Source organism: Apteryx mantelli, chromosome 1 (assembly GCF_036417845.1).
Source record: "Apteryx mantelli isolate bAptMan1 chromosome 1, bAptMan1.hap1, whole genome shotgun sequence".
Taxonomy (NCBI): Eukaryota; Metazoa; Chordata; class Aves; order Apterygiformes; family Apterygidae; genus Apteryx; species Apteryx mantelli.
Window position 1 is genome coordinate 166618550 of NC_089978.1, and position 18909 is coordinate 166637458.

The 18909-nt window shown below is 44.6% G+C and overlaps 1 protein-coding gene across 1 annotated transcript in view; it reads left to right on the forward strand.

Moving 5' to 3' along the window:
* The window catches only part of MEI1 (meiotic double-stranded break formation protein 1), a 41494-nt gene extending 22626 nt beyond the window's left edge, over window positions 1-18868 (forward strand). Inside the window, exons 22-32 of the mRNA XM_067296271.1 lie at window positions 3066-3231; window positions 5353-5457; window positions 6482-6592; window positions 7171-7352; window positions 9855-9936; window positions 10402-10604; window positions 11271-11352; window positions 13345-13451; window positions 14342-14473; window positions 14827-14936; window positions 18659-18868. Coding sequence (XP_067152372.1) covers window positions 3066-3231; window positions 5353-5457; window positions 6482-6592; window positions 7171-7352; window positions 9855-9936; window positions 10402-10604; window positions 11271-11352; window positions 13345-13451; window positions 14342-14473; window positions 14827-14936; window positions 18659-18704 — 1326 coding nt within the window. The 3' untranslated portion in view covers window positions 18705-18868. The remainder of the gene's footprint in view (window positions 1-3065; window positions 3232-5352; window positions 5458-6481; window positions 6593-7170; window positions 7353-9854; window positions 9937-10401; window positions 10605-11270; window positions 11353-13344; window positions 13452-14341; window positions 14474-14826; window positions 14937-18658) is intronic.
* The last annotated feature ends 41 nt before the right edge of the window (window positions 18869-18909 follow it).

The following is an 18909-nucleotide window of genomic DNA, read 5'->3' on the forward strand; positions in this document are numbered from 1 at the left end:
CCTCTCCCATCTAATCTGTCACCCCTCCTCATCAATGGCCACTTGTCCCATGACCATTTAGCCAGTCATAGCAAATACTATGTTAACATTTCCACACAAAAACATGAGATTTGCCAGTAAGGACAAAAGCTAAGAGCTGGGATGTTTCTTTTCGAGCCTGTTATTGAAACTAAAAATATGTATCATTGAGATTAAAAAACCATCCCAGTAAACAGAGAAGAAGCAGGGTTTGGTTCTCAGTGAGCACCCATGAGGCATTGCAGACTGGCATATATTTGTTCTGATCTAAGAGGCTGTGAAATAATTTTTAATATCCCAGGATACTGAAATGACTGACAGGATGGAATGTTGCTTAGGACAGTTCTTTCATAGGTTTGGGTGCTATTGCAGAATAGGTAACAACATTCAGGCATTTGATACTGTTTGCCGACTATTAGTAAAAGCAATCGATACATAGACAAATCAGTGCAGATTAGAAGAAGTGTCCCATGAGACTTGTCTACCCTATTACCTTTGGCAATAGTTTTGGAACCTATCACTCCTCAAGCTAAAGTCGACCTATATATCACAGGTCTATAAATTAGCAAAAGAGAAATGATGGCTCCCTTTCCGAATGGTACAGCATTCCTGCTTTTCCCCTTTTCTGTCTTGCCATGTGCTCTTGCAGAAATAAATTAGTTTAGCTCTGTCCCAGTCTTTAAAGTGAACTGTAATAAATCACAGGCTTTGACAATTCACTTCTCAGTTGGGGAAGAGCGTAATCAATCTGAATTTAGATGGGCTAATAAAACAGTGAAATATTCTAGAATAAATATACTGTCAGATATAAACAAAACTTATGAGGTGAATAATCCCAGCTTGAGAAAGCAATAGTAAAAAGAAAGGTGTCTGCATGGTACAGTGAAATGAAAATGAATATCCTTCCAAGGATGATTTATTTGCTTATCTGCTTTTAATAAATGTCTGGATTAGATAGAGCAGATGGTTAGTGGCTTCATTTGAGACCTTGAGCTCCTGAGTAAGAAGAAAAATGTTAATACAGCGATGCATTTACTAGGACCAGGAGGGCTGTGACCCTTGGTTAACACCATCCTGTGCTGTGTGTGTTCACCTGGTGATAAATGTGGTAGCAGTCATGCTTTGGCCCACCTGTCTTCTCCATGGTCCAGATCTGAGCTGCTCTCCTAGGGAATGGAGATGGATTGGCTGACATTACATTACATTCCTGAATGTCACTAAAAGAGAGAAGCTGAGGAGTGAAATTGAGAATAGAGACAGGTACTTGATGCTGTGTTGGGTCCATAAAACTTGACTTTCAGAGTAGATTGTGTGTCCTTTTCTTTCGAAGAGAGAATTGAGATCATGGTTTTCCATAGCAGGCAATTATAGAAAAACCTTCCTCTGCAGAAGTTGTCGTATTAACCCCAGGAAACTACAGGTGTTTTCTGTTGTGATGTGTAAGATTGATGCTCCCCATACATATTTTATCCTCCCTAGCTTAATGGGATGTTCTCATTCAAATAGCTAGCTCATTCTGTGTGCTGAGTTCAGCTACAGTCTGGTGTAAGTTGTGATAGGAAGGCATGCAGGATGCAAAGAAGGACTTAGCTGATCAGTATTAAATGAGTCTCCTTTGTTTCCCTGAATGTCCTCTGGCCCTTGTGCTGTGAGGGAAGGTAAACAGGAGTGCTTGGGTTACCTTCACTGTGTCATTCCTTATTCTGTACCATATGGTGTCTCTTCTTCCTGTCCTGAATGCTCCCAGTATTTTTAGCCTCTCTTCATATGGAGGTCTCTGCATCCTGCAGAGGAGGAACACCCAGCTTTTTCATCTGGACTGGGTTAAGCCCACAGTCCCAGTGCCTTGCAGTTGGTCCTTGTATATGCAGTATGTCTGGCATGTCCTGGAGCGCTGGATTTGACAAAGAAGGTGCCAGAGAGCAGTCCACTGCCACTGGAGCTGGTTGTGCAGCCAGCTCCCTGCTACTTATTCCTGAAGGTCTCAGCTGTAGGTGGGAATTAACCCTCAGAGCTGGAGGAATTTTTCTGGCACTGGCAGCCTTTTCTTACCTTAACCATTTTTCCTGGGTGTGAGGTCCCACAGCCCTTTCCTCTCCCCCATCCAGTCTGGATGTATGACTATTATGTGATAAGGGAATGTAGCCAAAAAAGGCTCTAGGCTGGGTGGGCTGTCCTGGCAGGCTATAGGCTTGGCAACATTGCTCAGAGCAGTTTTCTTTACTGTTTCCCTCTTTCTGCTGTACCGTTTGCAATGCAGTAGTCAGGAGTACTGGGGGAGGGAAGGATGGTGGTGCTGACTTATGTAATATGATAGTGTCAACATTTTCTGCCTGATCTTTATGGAACTGTACTTATGCTTGTGTACTTATACATGGTGAATTTAATGTTAAACACCTTAACATCAAAAGTGTGCCTGAATTAATGCTACTGGCTGTGGTATTTAGCTCACAGATTCCGCACAGAGCTGTATTCAAGAAGCAGGCTTGTGGGCTGAATGCTGTATACACAACTCTTCCATTTTCAGTGACTGAGTGATTGCTTGTCTGGTTTACGTTTCATGCAGTTTAGCTGTTACGTTGCTACTGCAGATACTAGGCTGCCAGCCCAAGACTTCTCAGAATGAGTAACTATGGACTGACTCACAAGCTTGACTTTAAGTAAGCACCTTAATATGTGGCCTGATTTTCTAAAAACAATAGGGAGAGCAGAAGTGCCAGAGGATCTACATTCTTGAAAACCAGGCCCTGACTTTAGGAACTCATTTTCTAAAACATTGACCTTAAATTTATGTTGCTCCCAGCCTTGTATGCTGCATGGGAGGTAAAGAGCCAAATGCATGCTTTAAACAGGATATTACCCAGAGGTGCCTATCAGAGGACAGCCTGCCTGCCTTATGCAATATTCCATTTAATCAGGACATACTTAATCTGAAAAGTGCTTTATTAGGATGTTTCCCAAGGCACCAGATTAGCATAACGGTATTAAATAGCAGTGACTTCCATCTAATTGGGGCAGAAAGGTAATGCATGCTTTTTCCCTCCCAGGACTTGGTCTGCTCAGGCTCTGTGGATGTGGCTCGGAAGGTGTTGGTGACTCTAAGATCCTTCTTGGAAAGAAATGAGGATGTCCTTGTCTGTGACCTCCTCCGGAGTCAGTTCCTACAGATTCTGCAGCAGCTGCTGGTAGAGAGTAGCTCTGCCTCCTTACAAGGTGACTTCCCTTTATGTCTTGGGTCTTGCTGTGGGATCAGCTAGCAGGGGTAGGTGGCTGAAGGGAAGTTTCTGAACTGCTGATGTTGCTTCAGTACTTATCTGTATGAGGAAGTTTACTGACAGAACTGTACTGATTTAGTTTCCTTTTCCAGAAGCTCCTATTCTGAAGTGAGAGAGTCTTTTTCTGGTTTAGATTGTTGTGTTTTCAAAGTGTGAGTGTTAAGCCAAGGCAGGGTGCTATTATGCTGCCATAAGTGTTCACATGGAGAGCTGTTGTGGGTAAATCTCCCTGCTTAAACAAGCGGTCAGCTGGTGACAGAAAGGCATTCTCCTTTTTGCCCCTTCTCTGTCTAAAACAAATTGGCATGCCTGAGTACAGTTCCTGGGGCACAGAGGCTAGGAGGAGAGATTATTTGAATCATGCATGATATTGATCCCCAGAAAGGAATTGTGATATCACCAGGTTTCATAAATCAATTAAATCTTTGGAAGATTTAGCTGGGCTTTGACTTGGAGAAATCTCCGTTTTCCTTACTAGCCCTGATTTTGGAGCTGGGACTGTTGTCCCATTGTGAAAAGCCCTGTGCAAAACAGCACGTAAGCCTGAATTGAAGGAAGAAGCAATACTGGGATCTCTTTGGCTTCCCTAGGATATGGGACCCAGCACAGCCTTTGCTTTTTCCTGGGGGGGCACTGACACTTGTTACAGTACTGCTCTGCTTGGAGGTCTTTGCTGGGCAGCAGTAGTGATGGGAGCACAACCTCTTTGCCAGCCCCTTGGTGTCCTCATTAGAGGGGGAGGGACAGTTTTTTGCCTTACCTCCATGAAGGTCTGATAGGCTGGAGAAGAGAGGAGTTCAAAACAGGAGCCTGGCAGAGCATGAGGCTACAAGATTATGAATAAAGTGGGCAATCCAATCTTGTTTAGTATTGCACACATTTAGAGTTGTGGCATCCCTTTGTCATTAATCTAGGGATGCCAGGGACTCGGGGAGGCAGATTGTCCTTGTTCCTGCTGAGGTAGTCAGATCCATTTCTTCAGGACACTGGGCTAGAGGGGCTTCTGCAAGATTAGGCTCCTTCTGCTGCCTCCAATATCCTCAGCTTCTATTCATACTGCATCTTGAACTCATTAGCTGAGTTATTGGCAACCTCATCCAGAAAGTTAAGCACCAGATGTACCCTCAAGACGTGACTTCCTTGTCTCAGCACACAGGCAGCTCTCTGTGACAGCCAGGACAGATAAGCACAGGGGTCTGCATCCCTGATCAAACAGTAGCCTGCCCTTAGACAACAAGAAGACCCAACAGTGGGACTCCATCAAGAACCCATTAACATTAAAGACACCTGTAAATCTTTCCCTCTCAAAACTGAAACCTCCTGAGCCTTTGTGAAGACTTTTTCTGGAGGTCATAGATGCTTGTAATAGGTATGGCTCTATACATACAAACTCTACACCTGCATGCAGCCCTGCAGAGAAGTGAATGTACTAGGGAGACAGTGTGGTTGCCCTGGGGAGTGTGTGGTCTGAAAAGCACCATTCTCCTTGTGCACAAACCTGCTGTGCTGGAGCTCTCACCTCTCATGTCTTCTGCTCTGTGGGGTAGGAGGATCCCTGTTTCCCAGCCTCACAAGTTGCAGGAGAACAAATGCTGTGCAGCTGAGCGCTCTGAGGTGCTGGGCTGCTGTCAAGGCGAAGGCTGCCAGTGATGGCAAGTAGAAGGGAAAAGAGCAATCTGGAAAGGGCTGGTGATTACTAGCTTATTAGCAGTGTGAATTTAAATGTGTGGTAAACATGCCCCTTACATGGTTCACTAAGAGTATAAATAATGAGTGTAGCCTCCTTTTTTTGCTCTTTGCTAGTTGTCCCTAGAACAGGGTTGGCAGGGTCCAATGTATAACTCAAGGCCAACAAAGAGGCAGGAAGGTGGCCTGACCTAGAGGAGACTGTATAGAGGAGAATGAGGTTGGAAAGATATGGGTGGGTGTGTATCGAAAGGGGGAATACTTGCTCCCCTCAACCTACCCTCTTCTCCAAGCCTGAAAATTCACAATTCTTGGCACGCTTTGAGGTAGAGCAGGTTAGAGTTTGCTGAAAAGTTGTCTGTTCCCTTCTTAGCTAACAGGAACCTGCCTCTTTTGCTGAACCTCCTTTTCCTGGTGCAGCTGCGGAGCAGGGATGTGAGGGAGCTGGACAGCACAGACTTCAGGCTGCTTCACCAGGGTGAGTCTGCACATCCATCTTCTCTCAGGGGGCTTTGGTCTGTATTCATTAGCTGTTCCATATGATGATTAGGGGCTGACTCTTCACCCTTTTGGAGAATGTGTACCTTGTATTACATTTATGGTTGCTTTAAGACACTTTCATAGCCAGAATGGTGCAGAGAGCCCTTGTTACCAGTTCAAGCAACAAAACCGAGGTTCTCCACCTCTTGCTTTTACAATATATTTGTTGTCTGACACCTCACAAGGTGGTCAAAGTTTTCTCATGGCCATGACACGGTTTCAAAGCCTGTGACTGTCAGTGACTTGGCACGTGACAGTATTGCTGATGGGCTTCCTTAGGCATCCTTCTGGAAGTAACTCTTCTCTGATGAGGCCTGCATGAAACAAGCTCATAGATGGGAGGGGTGTGGGGAAGGCATGTTGATGTGTTTTTTGAGAATTGCTTACTCAGACTTTCAGCTCTTCAAACAATCTCCTACAACAGTTCCTGCTGAGCCCCACAGACCTGGATTTCCCTCCCAAACTCTCTTGCTAAACACTGTTCCTAAATGTTTGGTGCTTACAACAAGCATGGTGAATTTATTACTGATATGGGGAGAATATGTGAGAGTGGAGGAGCACAGTTCTCCATGTCATTCCCCAGACTGGCCATCTACGGCTTGAGATAGGCTTGTGGGCATCTATGGTTGATGCAGTATTAGAGACAGACTCTGCCTATGGAAACAGGTAGCTTATCTCATAGTAACTCTTGGAGTTATTACTGCCCAGTGTGATGTATTCCCTTTAATAAACCCTTTTCTGCTTTGTTTCTTGCTGTTATCATGCTCTAGTGCGGAGTGTTTGGTGTAAAGTAGACACTCTGGGGCAGAGTCCTGTTGCTTTGTTTGGGCCATGCTCTGTTTAGTTTCACTTCAGGTTGTGCTACTTGTGTCTGAATTCTGCCCCCACTGACTGACCTCTTTCTTTCGCTGAGGTGCTCTGTTATGTTGGTGTCTTTGTTACGCCCATTCTTTCGCTTCCAGTCAGTAACCTCTGTGGGAAATGTACGCCGAGGGACGCTGACCTCCTGCAGCCATCCTTGAATTTCTTGTACTGGAGCCTTCATCAAACAACACCTAGCAGTCAACAGAGAGGTGAGGCAGGACTGTGTTGATTGCTGAGCTATTTTCAGTGAGGCTGTAGCTTGGCCATCACAGATTGTGTTCTAACCCTCTCAGCAGGTAAGGTAGATTTTCCCCCTTCAGATGCAACATTACAGTTAACAAAGAACATTTTGTATGTGGGATGAATTTTTTAGGTTGTGTTTGCTTTGTTTTGTTTTTGCTGCTTTCTGATGATTCAGGATTTGGCTGCTGAGAGACAGAACCACTGTATTTTTCTTGTTCAAAAAACACAGCAGTTGGGCTTTGGTGCCTTGTTGAAATGTCTTTGTATTGCCATGGTTCAAAAAATTAAACAATAAGAGAAGCAGCTCTAACCAACCTCCCAGCTGTGTTAGCTGAACACTGGTCATTTTATTGGCTGGCCTAGCTGTCGCTCATGCTGTGGGAGATGAATACCAGCATAGCTGGACAGCCTTATTCTGATGAGCTGTGGCCATTGGGGCTGCCTCACTGCAGCAGGGGTGTGCTTTGCACTTCCCTTCTGCTTGTCAAGCTGGTTTAACCTGTGCCATCCCATCAGCCTCTCCAGTTCTGTTTCTCCTATGCAGCTGTGGCTGTGCTCCTCTCCAACGTGTCCTTGCTAGAGCTCCTGCAGAAGATTTTGCAGTGCACCTGGTTGTGGTCCTCTCCCTCTGAACCCACTTACCTGTCATCTGAAGATGCCTTGCTCTGCTCTGGGTGGCTGTTGGCTGCTTCCCTCTTAATTTATCAGCATCGTTACAATGCTGAGGTGAGAATCACTCTTGCAATTGGATCCAGGGAATGGCTAAACCTAACCCCCCCCCCCAAACCTAAATACTTAAAAAAAAAAAAAGAAAAAAAAAAGAAGGTTTGCATTGAGCTGGAATCTGCTCACCTTGATAGCTTTTTCATATTTGTCTACAAGTTATTCCTTGCTGCGCTTCTCCAGCTAGGCTGGAGGCTAGCATGCTTCTGAAGGCTGTGACATGAATCACTGGAGAGTTAGGGAGGGAGACAAAAGTCCTGGGAAAGAAAAGCATACCCAGCCTTCTTGATCAAATCACTTTCCTCTTCAGGACAGAACAAAATACTTCTTAAGGTGTTTCTGAAGGGAAGGCTGGCAGTGGGAGGAACAGCTCCCATGTTTTAAAATGCTTTGTTGGTACTAAAATGATAGGCAGTGGAACAGTCACAATCCAAATCTGTTATTGGCAAATAAGCGCTCAATATTAACAGAGCTGATATAAATGTGGGCAGCTGTCATTGTATTTGATGCTTTGCAGTCCAACAAGAGAGCTGAGCTGGAGTTGTCAGCTACTATTGGAATTACAAGTGAGAGGGAATGGAGCACTTTCTAATGCCAACACAAGGGGATGACATTCCCTTCAAAGTATCTAACCTTGCCTTTTTCTCCTCTCCTGAAATGAAGTTAAACAACATGGCTTGAATTCTGAGCTCTGTTCCTGCAGTTTTATCTGGTTGAGTATGTTCCTTATGAGTCAGTGCATCTGTTCATGGATGATAAAATCATCAGGCATGTGTGCATCTGCACAGATAGGCAAGGATTGGTTTTCTAATGCTGTGGGAGGATTTTTTCCAAAAAGCCAGACCAGATGAAGTCTGTACCTGTTGCTTCATGGGTGTGTATGATTAATTCTTACAGCATTGAACTTGTATGGACTGACAGCTGTGTGACTGTGTAGGGAAACCTGCTTGTCCCTGCTCTATTAACGTTACACACAGACAATTTACCTTTTCAATTGACAGGTCAGGGCTGTGTCTGGGTGGTCAGTGTTGTGCCAGTCCCAAAAGGGACTCAATTCTAGTGGCTAGTATTGAGTTTCATCTTCTGGGAGAGACTTTCTCAGCTCGTATTGATCCTTGAAGTGCAATCGTTTAATCACTTAGAAGCCTGTTGGTTAGTTTTGTCAGTACCTTATTGGCTTGATGCACTATGACGTGAAATCCAGAATCCGTCTTGCACCGGAGCTGTGGAAAGAAACTACGGATGCAGGTGGCAAATGGGAGCAGTTCCAGGATGCTTCAGTGTTTCTAATCTTCAACACTTCTAAGCTTCAATGTTTCTGATCTTCGGATGAGGGGGAAGGAGAGGGGATAGGATGTAGAGTCACTTCTCTTGCTGCTTGGTATTGCTGATGCTGCACAAAGCATCCTGGAGGCCCTTGCTGAGAGCCTTTGCCCTTTGTGGCTGTGCCTGTGGACTGATGCCAGGCTATCCCCCAGAGCTTGCAGTTATTTAGAGGGGAACAATGGCTCCAAGAAGTGTGAGCTGCTCACATTCATCTCAGGCTGGTGTTAATAATGAGGACTTGTCTGCCCATAGCAAGCTTGTGCCTTAACTGTGTTATTTCTGGTGGCTGTAGCAGGAGCCGGTAGCTGCTTGGGGCTGTGGATAAGCATGGGACATGGGTTGGACACTATTAAAGATTTGGGCTTGCCAGTGCTTAGACAAGTAACCACTGCTACCCCTGTTGCACTCATGTGGTATTCCCAGATCTGCTATTGAATATTTCTCTTCAGAAGACAGTTGGAGGGAATAAGCTGGGTGATCCTTGTGCCTGCCCTCCCATGCCAACTCTTTGCCTTGCTGAAGAGCAAGTTTGACCCCTCCTGGGGCTCTGTGAAACTTCATGCCATTCCCTGCTGAATGGCTGCTCCATGAGGGAAACAGTGTATTGCAGACTCTCCTCTTAAGCCCACCATTCCTGTTTCCTCTAGTCCAAGTTCCTAACCTCCTCTGTCTCCCTCGCCCACACCTTCTTGTGCTCGCCTGTAAAGTAGTTCCTAGCCCTGGGCTCTCTGTGGGCTTCCCAGCTGGAGCAGGCAGGACCAGCTGTTTGTTGTCACTGTTGCTTTTTGGCTGCCCAGCTAATCAGTCTTGCTGACTGGCCTAAGGTGGTTAAGGTAAGGCAGTCTTCAGTAATGGCTGTTCCTAGTACTCCACATGCTCAGCGATCTGCCAGCCATATGCCAGAGGGCATGCAGGGAGGTGTGAGAGTGAGACAGGCTAATGAGATTTCACTGTGGGTTGGAAGTTGTGCAGGGTTGGCAGCTAGTAATGAGTGAAACTTGAGGCCCCAGTTATGTGACTTTACTTTCTGGATCAGAGTCCTGAAACCTTGTTGCTGTTCTATTGTTTTTCAGAGTATCATCATGGGATAGTGTCTAAGGACTGAAAGTATATAAGGAAGCAGTTTTTTACCAGGTCAGACCAGCACCATTTTTTCTCTTGTATTTCATTCTCCTCTAGGTTCACCAGACGCTCTCTCTAGACCTAACAGAAGTCCTGAATGCAATCATCTTCAGGAAGAAGAAGCCCATCCTGCTGCTAGGTATTTGGTGTCTGTTATGGGGATATGATTTGAAGCAGGTGCTAATACGAGATTGAAGGAGGGGGAAGGCTCTAAGGGCAAAGTGACTATGGGATGGGGCTGTGCAGGTGATGGTGGGGATCTGGAAGCTTTGGTACATTTGGCTTAGGGAGTACATACTTGGTGGTAAGGAAGAGCAGAAGAGATTAAAAAAAAAACACAAAAAGATGCAAAATTCATCTTGGAGGTGGGCAGTGACATCTGGAACTGAGCATGAAATAGGTCTCAGCATCTCAGAGTGGGAGGTGAGCAAGGGAATTTGTTGCCATTCCTACCTGCATCTGTTGGCAACTGCTGTGCCTCTCCAGTGGGCCCTTAAGCTTGAATTTTCTCTCCTCACGTCTCCCAGGCTGCCCATAGGCACCAACAAAAAGGGCAGGGGAGAGGAAAACACTGGTATCCACTAATGAGTGGCTTTCTGTCTAGTAAGCATCCTGCAGTTCCTGAGAGCTATCCTGCGACAGAACTTCTCTTCTCTGCTGGTGACTGTCATCCAAACCACAGCCCAAGGTGCGAGGGAACCACAGCTGACATCTCTGGAGGATTCTGCCCTGCACCCCCTTGCTGTGCGGCAGGTCTTCTCACTTGTTGTCAGTCTGCAGAACCTCCTGGTGCATGTCTACTTGCAGGTATATAAAATAATGCTTTTGGAACACACTAGTGCTGCTGTGGTTCAAACACTTATATTAACCTGCGGAAAAAACACCCTGCAGCAGGACCCAAGGGTCTGCCTTTTTTTCTTTCTCCTTGTTTTTTCCACCCCTTACAGAGCTGTGATGAGGAGGAGGGGAAATGTTCTTGCTGCAGTGTATGCAGCATGGTGCAGTGAGTAAGAAGGTAAATCAAGCTATGTGGTTCTCCCTGCTGCTGAACTAGACAGCTTAAATTCTGTGTACTAACCACAATCTCTGTTATCCCACCTCCTGTGTTCTTCAGGGCCCCTACACCCATAGGGACAGAGCTGGTAAAAATGTATCAAACTCCTTCCCCACAGCCCTAGCAAGCTGCTTTGGGGAATAGTTCATCAGTTCACATTTAACTGTCTTGAGTGACATTGGCTTCCCACATTTATTCTTTGAAGACTGTTGCTTGCTTTTATAGTCAGAATAAGTCCTGCCTTTGTCTGACTCCTTGACGTGATGGATCATTTACAGCACATTGCATCCCATGAAGGAGATGAAGGGTGTTACTTTCCTGTGCTGAACACTCTCAGATCCTGCCACTTTCTGAATTTTATTCTTGCAATAGCTGTTGCCTGTGTTGTTTTTTTCTTTTTCTTCCTCTGGGCATTCCAGAAAGACTTGCTGCTCTCTCAAGCTGTGGTTGCCTGCCTGGAAACCTTACTGGAGTACCTGTATGTGAAGAACCAGGATGTTGGTAAAGCCTTCCTTAGCCCTCCGTTGTCCTGGGTCTCCCTCCTACAGTGATTTTGAGCTCTTTGATCTCCATCCAGTAGGGCCCTGGAGCAGATGCTTAATGAGTTGTGCCCAATGTGAAAAATGATTTGTATGCCTAAAGTTAATCATGTGCTCTGTGGGATGAAATCACAATGCCTGGCTCCCTTGAAGGAGTGAGCCCTCACTTTGGCTCTAGATACCAATATGCTTTCCAGAACAAAGAAAAAGACACTACCACCCTCCACCCCAATCTGTTAAGAGTGACAGATTTAAGAACTGAGAGGGAGGGAGGAATACACTGCCTTTTAATTCCAAGCCAATTGTAACAAACCTTTAAACCATAAAGTTAGAGGAAGGAGGACTCACTTAGCCTTAGGGAATGGAAGCTGGAAATTCTAGATTTCCAGGGGCAAATGCAGACCTTGGTTTCAAGAGTCCATGTCAGACTTAATGTATTCCATGTTAGCACTATAACATAATATGACAGTGTCATAAAGTCAGGGTGAATGAGTAGGCCTTTCCACTCATTGTCAGCCTCCTGCCACAAAGTACAGGTGTTGGCTCTGATCTTAAAACAGAAAGAGAATTCTCCGTACTCTGACCCATTCAAATCAATCACACAAACATTAAGAGAGAAGGGGATGGAGTGAATGAATGCCAGACAAAAGGGACATTGTTGGGAGAAAGGAAGTTGGTGAATGAAAATGTAATACTGCAGATGAATGACAGCCAGTAGCTGTAGGGAGTCTGTTAAAAGGCCTTGTTAAAAGGAAAAAAAAAAGTGGCAGGCTATGGGGAGGTTCCACTGATTTAGGATAAAGCTGAAAAAATGCCATTTCAGCAACAGCTGAACCCTTCACTTTAACTGCCTAAATTCTTATTGTGATGCAGAAGTTAACAACAGCAGTAACAAGAGTCTCTTTATTCTGAGTGGCATGAGGATCATGGCTTTGTTTGACTGAAAGAAACAACAGCATTGCAAAGAGTGCGGCCTGGACTCTGCCTGTAGAAGTGTCCTCATTTGAGGCTCTTTAAAAGCCTTTGTTGGTCTAGAGATTTTTCCAGGTATGCAGAGCAGGCTCAGTACACAATGCTGGTACCTTCTCATTTCCAGCAGCTAAAAAATACCTCCCAAACACTTTACATGATTTGTTAGTGCTGCTTTTTTGTAGACAAGATTGTCATAATGGCAATAGGGTGGTTATGTGATTGCCGGTGGAAAAGTGACCTTTCCAAAACAAAGGCCTCAGACCTGATGGTGAGTTGCTGTGGTATAACAAGTTCTCTCATACCAGCTGATCTGCTGTAATTGTCCATCACATGTTCTTAACCTGCAGTAAATACAAGGTGATACAACTTAACTTAGCATTCACTGAGAGATTTCATGCTGTCACACCCAGTGGCCTTGAGCCTTACCTCTTTATATCATCCGTGGTTCTTACTAAGAACCTTTTCTTGTTTGTACTGCTGCCATCAGCCTAGCTGATCCCCATGGTATGCTCTCTGATGCAGATCCAGTCTCAGTTTGTGGAGCTTATGTTATAGGGCTTTCTTCTTTCCCCAAAGAGGATTCTGCAGCAAAATTAAACTCTTGGTCAGGAAACACGTCCTCATATTGAAAGCAGAGTTTTTTGTTTTTTTTTTAACCCTGGGCTAAAGATATGCCCTTACTTTTTTATGACACACACTCCAGAAGAAGGTTTCTCTTCCTATAAAAGCATAAAGATGGACAGAACATATTTTCTGCTTTAAAAAGCTATGAAGCTTTTGTCCTCATGACTGAACTCTTGCCAAAAGAGTAATAGATTTAAAAGCAAATAAGAGCACAGCAAAATACCTTGTTGGTGTTTTACAGCTTGGGGTCTAGGAGAGAAGAACTAGGGTCAGTATGGAAGACTGTCCTTATCTGGGTCCAGTCTATCTCCTGGCAGATTTTAAAGCTGTTTTTGATTGGCTTCTCCTTCTCTCCCAGCACTACATGTTGCCTCACAGCCCTGGCACCGGTTCCTGCTCTTCACGCTACTCAGTGGGGGACGGAAGTCCTTTATGCAGCCAGAAATTCTCAGGGTCATGACTTTGGTGAGCAGGGGAAGGGTAGGCTGTTCTCCATTTCTGCAAGTATGTTGGTATAGTGCATGTGGGTTGGCTATTGGAAAGTACATCATGCACTTAGCCTCTACACACACACACACACACACACACACAAACAAACAAACAAACATGCAGTCTTAGACGCTGCTGTCACGCTGTGACTATACTCATGTCCCATAGTAATACCTTCAAGCAAACTTCCCTTCTGCACCCTACAGAAACTGACTGCTCTAAGTGAGCACATCCTGTTCTTCTAGTGTTTGTAGCATTTATTCCCATCATCTAGCACCCCTGGGGAGGAGAGGGGAAGGCTACAGAGAACATGCAACCACTGTTGCCAGACTGGGAGCATGCTATGGTTCTTTGAAGAACAGAGCTGCTCATGATATCACAGCTTCTCTCCCACTCTTTGGCCTTATGGACCTGACATTTCAGGTCAGGGAATTACAACAATCTACTACGTAGCTGTGTGTGGGGAGGCCTGGCAGCAAGAGAGGGATGGTCTTGCCCAGTAGAAATACTCAAGATAAAGCTCTCATGGCAGTGGATGAGAAGAAGGGGTTATTAATATGCACCTTCCCCTTCCAAATACACAGTGGGGTCTGTGAGCCTTTCTTGTTATTATTTCACTTTTAAGAGGTGGTCTGGTTCAGTTCAGTTCCTTCCTGACCTAAACCAAAGTAAGTCTACGTATAAGTCAGAACAATGTCAATAGAGGTATTTGCACCAGTTCTATTAAAAGTGGTGTAAAAATTAGGCCTGTGGTTTGGGTGCTGCAGCATCTCTTCACAAAGAGGAAGTCTTTCCAGGAGATGGGTCACTTTTGGAGTCTGTGGGTCATTCACTATTTATTGCCTTTCTTTTGCCTTTTGTTCAAGTTTGTGAAATACCAGAGCAGCAATATTATTTCTCAAAAAGAAATAAGCCAGATTCTCCAGGAGGCAGCAGAAGCCAAGTTATCAGAGCTGCCTGAGGCCACATGTCGTGCTCTTCGTCTCTTTCTTCGTCAGGTAAGAGTGCAGTGGCTGTCTAGGAAAATGAGAACGGAGTTTCCTAGAGGATTGCTCCCACCTTTGTTGGGAAGCCATAAACTTCCTTTAAGGAGGTTATAGCAAGGTGATGGGGAATCCTGCAGCTGCTAGCTTGGCCTGCTGCTGTGAGGGATGTATGGTGGAATGGGAAAGTGAGTGATGCCAGCAGCTGCTTAAATTGTGTCATTAGTATTGTCATGGGCCCCTTGATTTTCCCCAGAGTAGTCTGAAGGTTTCATTGCTCTGTGTGGAGATGAGGGAGGGAGGTGTGAAGGAACAAACACAATAGTTTGATGATGGTTTGGAAATCATTCCTTCTTCTAATGGCTCAGATTCAGAGCAGTTGTCATCAGATGGAACCAATGCAGGCAGGGACTGTTCAGACCTTGCTGGAGAGCCTTCTGGGACAGACGAGGACTCGTGCAAAATATCAGGACATTGTGTATCCTTTTGCTGGGCAAATGCCTTTGATAGGTGATACTAGGGTGGTATATGTAACAAAGGTAGAACTCAACACCATTTTCTTCTTCTTTTCTTCTTTTATTTCTTTCTGTGCTTCTCCCCACTTTCCCGCTAAAGTTGAACAAAAGTGCAAGTAAAACACTCTTAGTGTTTACTATACAGGCATACCTCGGAGATATTGCGGGTTCGGTTCCAGACCACCGCAATAAAGTGACTATTGCAATAATGCGAGTCACGTGAATTTTTTGGTTTCCCAGTGCATATAAAAGTTATGTTTACACTATACTGTAGTCTATTAAGTGTGCAATAGCATTATGTCTAAAAATACAATGTACATACCTTAATTAAAAAATACTTTATTGCTAAAAAATGCTAACCATCATCTGAGCCTTCAGCGAGTCGTAATCTTTTTGCTGATGGAGGGTCTTGCCTCGATGTTGATGGCTGCTGACTGATCAGGGTGGTGGTTGCTGAAGGTTGGGGTGGCTGTGGCAATTTCTTAAAATAAGATAGCAGTGAAGTTTGCCGCATCGATTGACTCTTCCTTTCATGAAGGATTCTCTGTAACGTGATGCTGTTTGATAGCATTTTACTCACAACAGAACTTCTTTCAAAATTGGAGTTACTCCTCTCAAACCCTGCCGCTGCTTTATCAACTAAGTTTATGTAATATTCTAAATCCTTTGTTGTCATTTCAACAACGTTCACAGCATCCTCACCAGGAGTAGATTCCATCTCAAGAAACCACTTTCTTTGCTCATCCATAAGAAGCAACTCCTCATCTGTTAAAGTTTTATCATGAGACTGCAGCAATTCAGTCACATCTTCAGGCTCCACTTCTAATTCTAGTTCTCTTGCTATTTCCACCACATCTGCAGTTACTTCCTCCAGTGAAGTCTTGAACCCCTCAAAGTCATCCATGAGGGTTGGAATCAACTTCTTCCAAACTCCTGTTAATGCTGATATTTTGACCTCTTCCCATGAATCACAAATGTTCTTAATGGCATCTAGAATGGTGAAACCTTTCCAGAAGGTTTTCAATTTACTTTGCCCAGATCCATCAGAGGAATCACTATCTATGGCAGCTATAGCCTTACAAAATGTATTTCTTAAATAGTAAAACTTTGAAAGCAAGCATGAAAACAACATGAATCTCATTGTACATCTCCATCAGAGCTCTTGGGTGACTAGGTGCATTGTCAATGAGCAGTAATATTTTGAAAGGCATCTTTTTTTCTGAGCAGTAGGTCTCAACAGTGGGCTTAAAATATTCAGTAAACCATGTAGTAAACAGATGTGCTGTCATCCAGGCTTTGTTGTTCCATTTATAAAGCACAAGCAGAGTAGATTTAGCATAATTCTTAAGGGCCCTAGGATTCTCAGAATGCTAAATGATCATTTGCTTCAACTTAAAGTCGCCAGCTGCATTAGCCCCTAACAAGAGAGTCAGCCTGTCCTTTGAAGCTTTGAAGCCAGGCATTGACTTCTCCTTTCTAGCTATGAAAGTCCTAGATGGCATCTTCTTCCAATAGAAGGCTGTTTCGACTACACTGAAAATCTGTTGGTTAGTGTAGCCACGTTCATCAAGTATCTTAGCTAGATCTTCCGGAGAACTTGCTGCAGCTTCTACATCAGCACTTGCTGCTTCACCTTGCACTTTTATGTTATGGAGACTGCTTCTTTCCTTAAACCTCAGAAACCAACCTCTGCTAGCTTAAAACTTTTCTTCTGCAGCTTCCTCACCTCTCTCAGCCTTCACAGAATTGAAGAGAGTTAGGGCCTTGCTCTGGATTAGGCTTTGGCTTAAGGGAATGTTGTGGCTGGTTTGATCTTCTATCCAGACCACTAACACTTTCTCCCTATCAGCAAGAAGGCTGTTTTGCTTTCTTACCGTTTGTGCGTTCACTGGAGTAGCACTTTGACTTTCCTTCAAGAACTTTTCCTTTGCATTCACAACTTGGCTAACTGCTTGGCGCAAGAGGCTGAGCTTTCGGCCTGTCTCAGCTTTTGACGTGCCTTCCTCACTAAGCTTCATCATTTCTAGCTTTTGATTTAAAGTGAGGGACGTGCGACTCTTCCTTTCACTTGAACACTTAGAGGCCATTGTAGGGTTATTAATTGCCCTAATTTCAATATTGTTGTGTCTCAGGGAATAGGGAGGCCCAAGGAGAGGGAGAGAGACGGGGGAACGGCCGGTTGATGGAGCAGTCAGAGCACACACAACATTTATCGATTAAGTTTGCCATCTTATATGGGTGCAGTTCATGGCGCCCCGAAACAATTACAATAGTAACATCAAAGATCACTGATCACAGATCACCATAACAGATATAATAATAATGAAAAAGTCTGAAATACTGCAAGAATTACCAAAATGTGACACAGAGACACAAAGTGAGCACATGCTGTTGGAAAAATGGCGCCGATAGACTTGCTCGACACAGGGTTGCCACAAACCTTCAATTTGTAAAAAACGCAGTATCTGCAAAGCGCAATAAAGCGAAGCGCAATAAAATGAGGTATGCCTGTAGTTAGCTAATTTGGGGATGAAAGGTTTACTGATGGTTCTCTGTGCTGGGATTGTATTCATCTATATGACAGAGATGGTTTAATGAAAGGGGCACAGGCCTGGGAGCCTGTGACTTCGAAGCAGTAATGATTCCAATATTGATCTCCCTGGAGAATGAACAATCACTTAACCTCTGTCTGTGTGCTAACTAGCATTGATATGTCTGTGCAGTCATGCAAACCCAAAGATGACTTGAACACTTTCAGAGCGTGGGGAAGGCAGTAAGCATTTGGAAAGTGCTGAGTGGGGTTACCAGATTGTATTCTGCTTGAGTCCCCTGCTGCAAATTGCATTCTTTTCTTCTCCATGGACAGGAGGGAGGTGCCACACAGTGATTACTTTTGGAGAAGGAGGGAGCCTGGTGTATGTAGCAAGTGAACTCTTTGCTTATTTCTAAAACTTTCTGCTTTTGCCTTCCTGTTTTCTTCATGCCGCATTGCCTCAGACAGGTAGTAGTCATGGAACTGGCCCCAGCAATGATTTCCTGTGGGGGTGGGGACTTCTCCATCCTACCAGTGAGGTAACACGTCATAAGCCATGTGCAGGATTGGTCTATGAGGTTTTTTTTACCTACAAGAAACAGTTTGTCCTCAGGCTTACGCCCCAGTGGGATACTACTATGTGGAGGGAAGCTCAGGGTTGTCTCAGAATGGAAGTTCCCCAGGTTCAGATGTTCTTCCCAGCCCCATGAAGTTCTGCACTGTCTTTGCGTGTCTGTATGGAGATGAAGGAAGGTGGACAGGAAGTCTTGTTACATTGCTAAAGTGGCTCCTTATTTCTGGCTTTTCCAGATATGAAGAAGCCTTCAAATCTGAGTTATTAGAAAGGGTTTTGGAGACACTCAAAGTGCAGCAGTGGTGGCTGCCTGAATAGGAGGGTCACAAGCATGGAAGACAAAATCCTCTGGTCAAAAGCAAGGTTTAAGATCAGTTTTGTCCAGAAAGAATTTTGCCCAGCTTCAACCACACAAGTGTTTCTTGCATGTTTTGGTAGGATTTCCATGGTTTCAGGGAGGGGAGTTTTAGTGATGAATACCTCCTCTCAGCAATGTGTCAAAAATGGGAATTCCAGTTTCATGCTGGAGTTTCAGCCATGCCCTTCCCTTTGGTTTCCACTCATGGTGTCACCAACAGATGCCTGGGAAGTGTGGCGGTGTCCCTCTCACATATCAGAGACTGAAATGAGAAGATGCAGTCGGTGCATGCAGCAGAGGAACAAGAAAAGAATGGAATAGGAGACCCCATCCTGCCCTTTATTCACAATGAGTTGAAGAGAGAAGATGGACAAAGGAAGTCATCTGTAGCTCATTTTCAAAAAATGGTTTGTTGAAAATCATATGTAAAACCTGGTTACTGAAGTGTCTCCTCTTTTCCTTTTCTGTGTG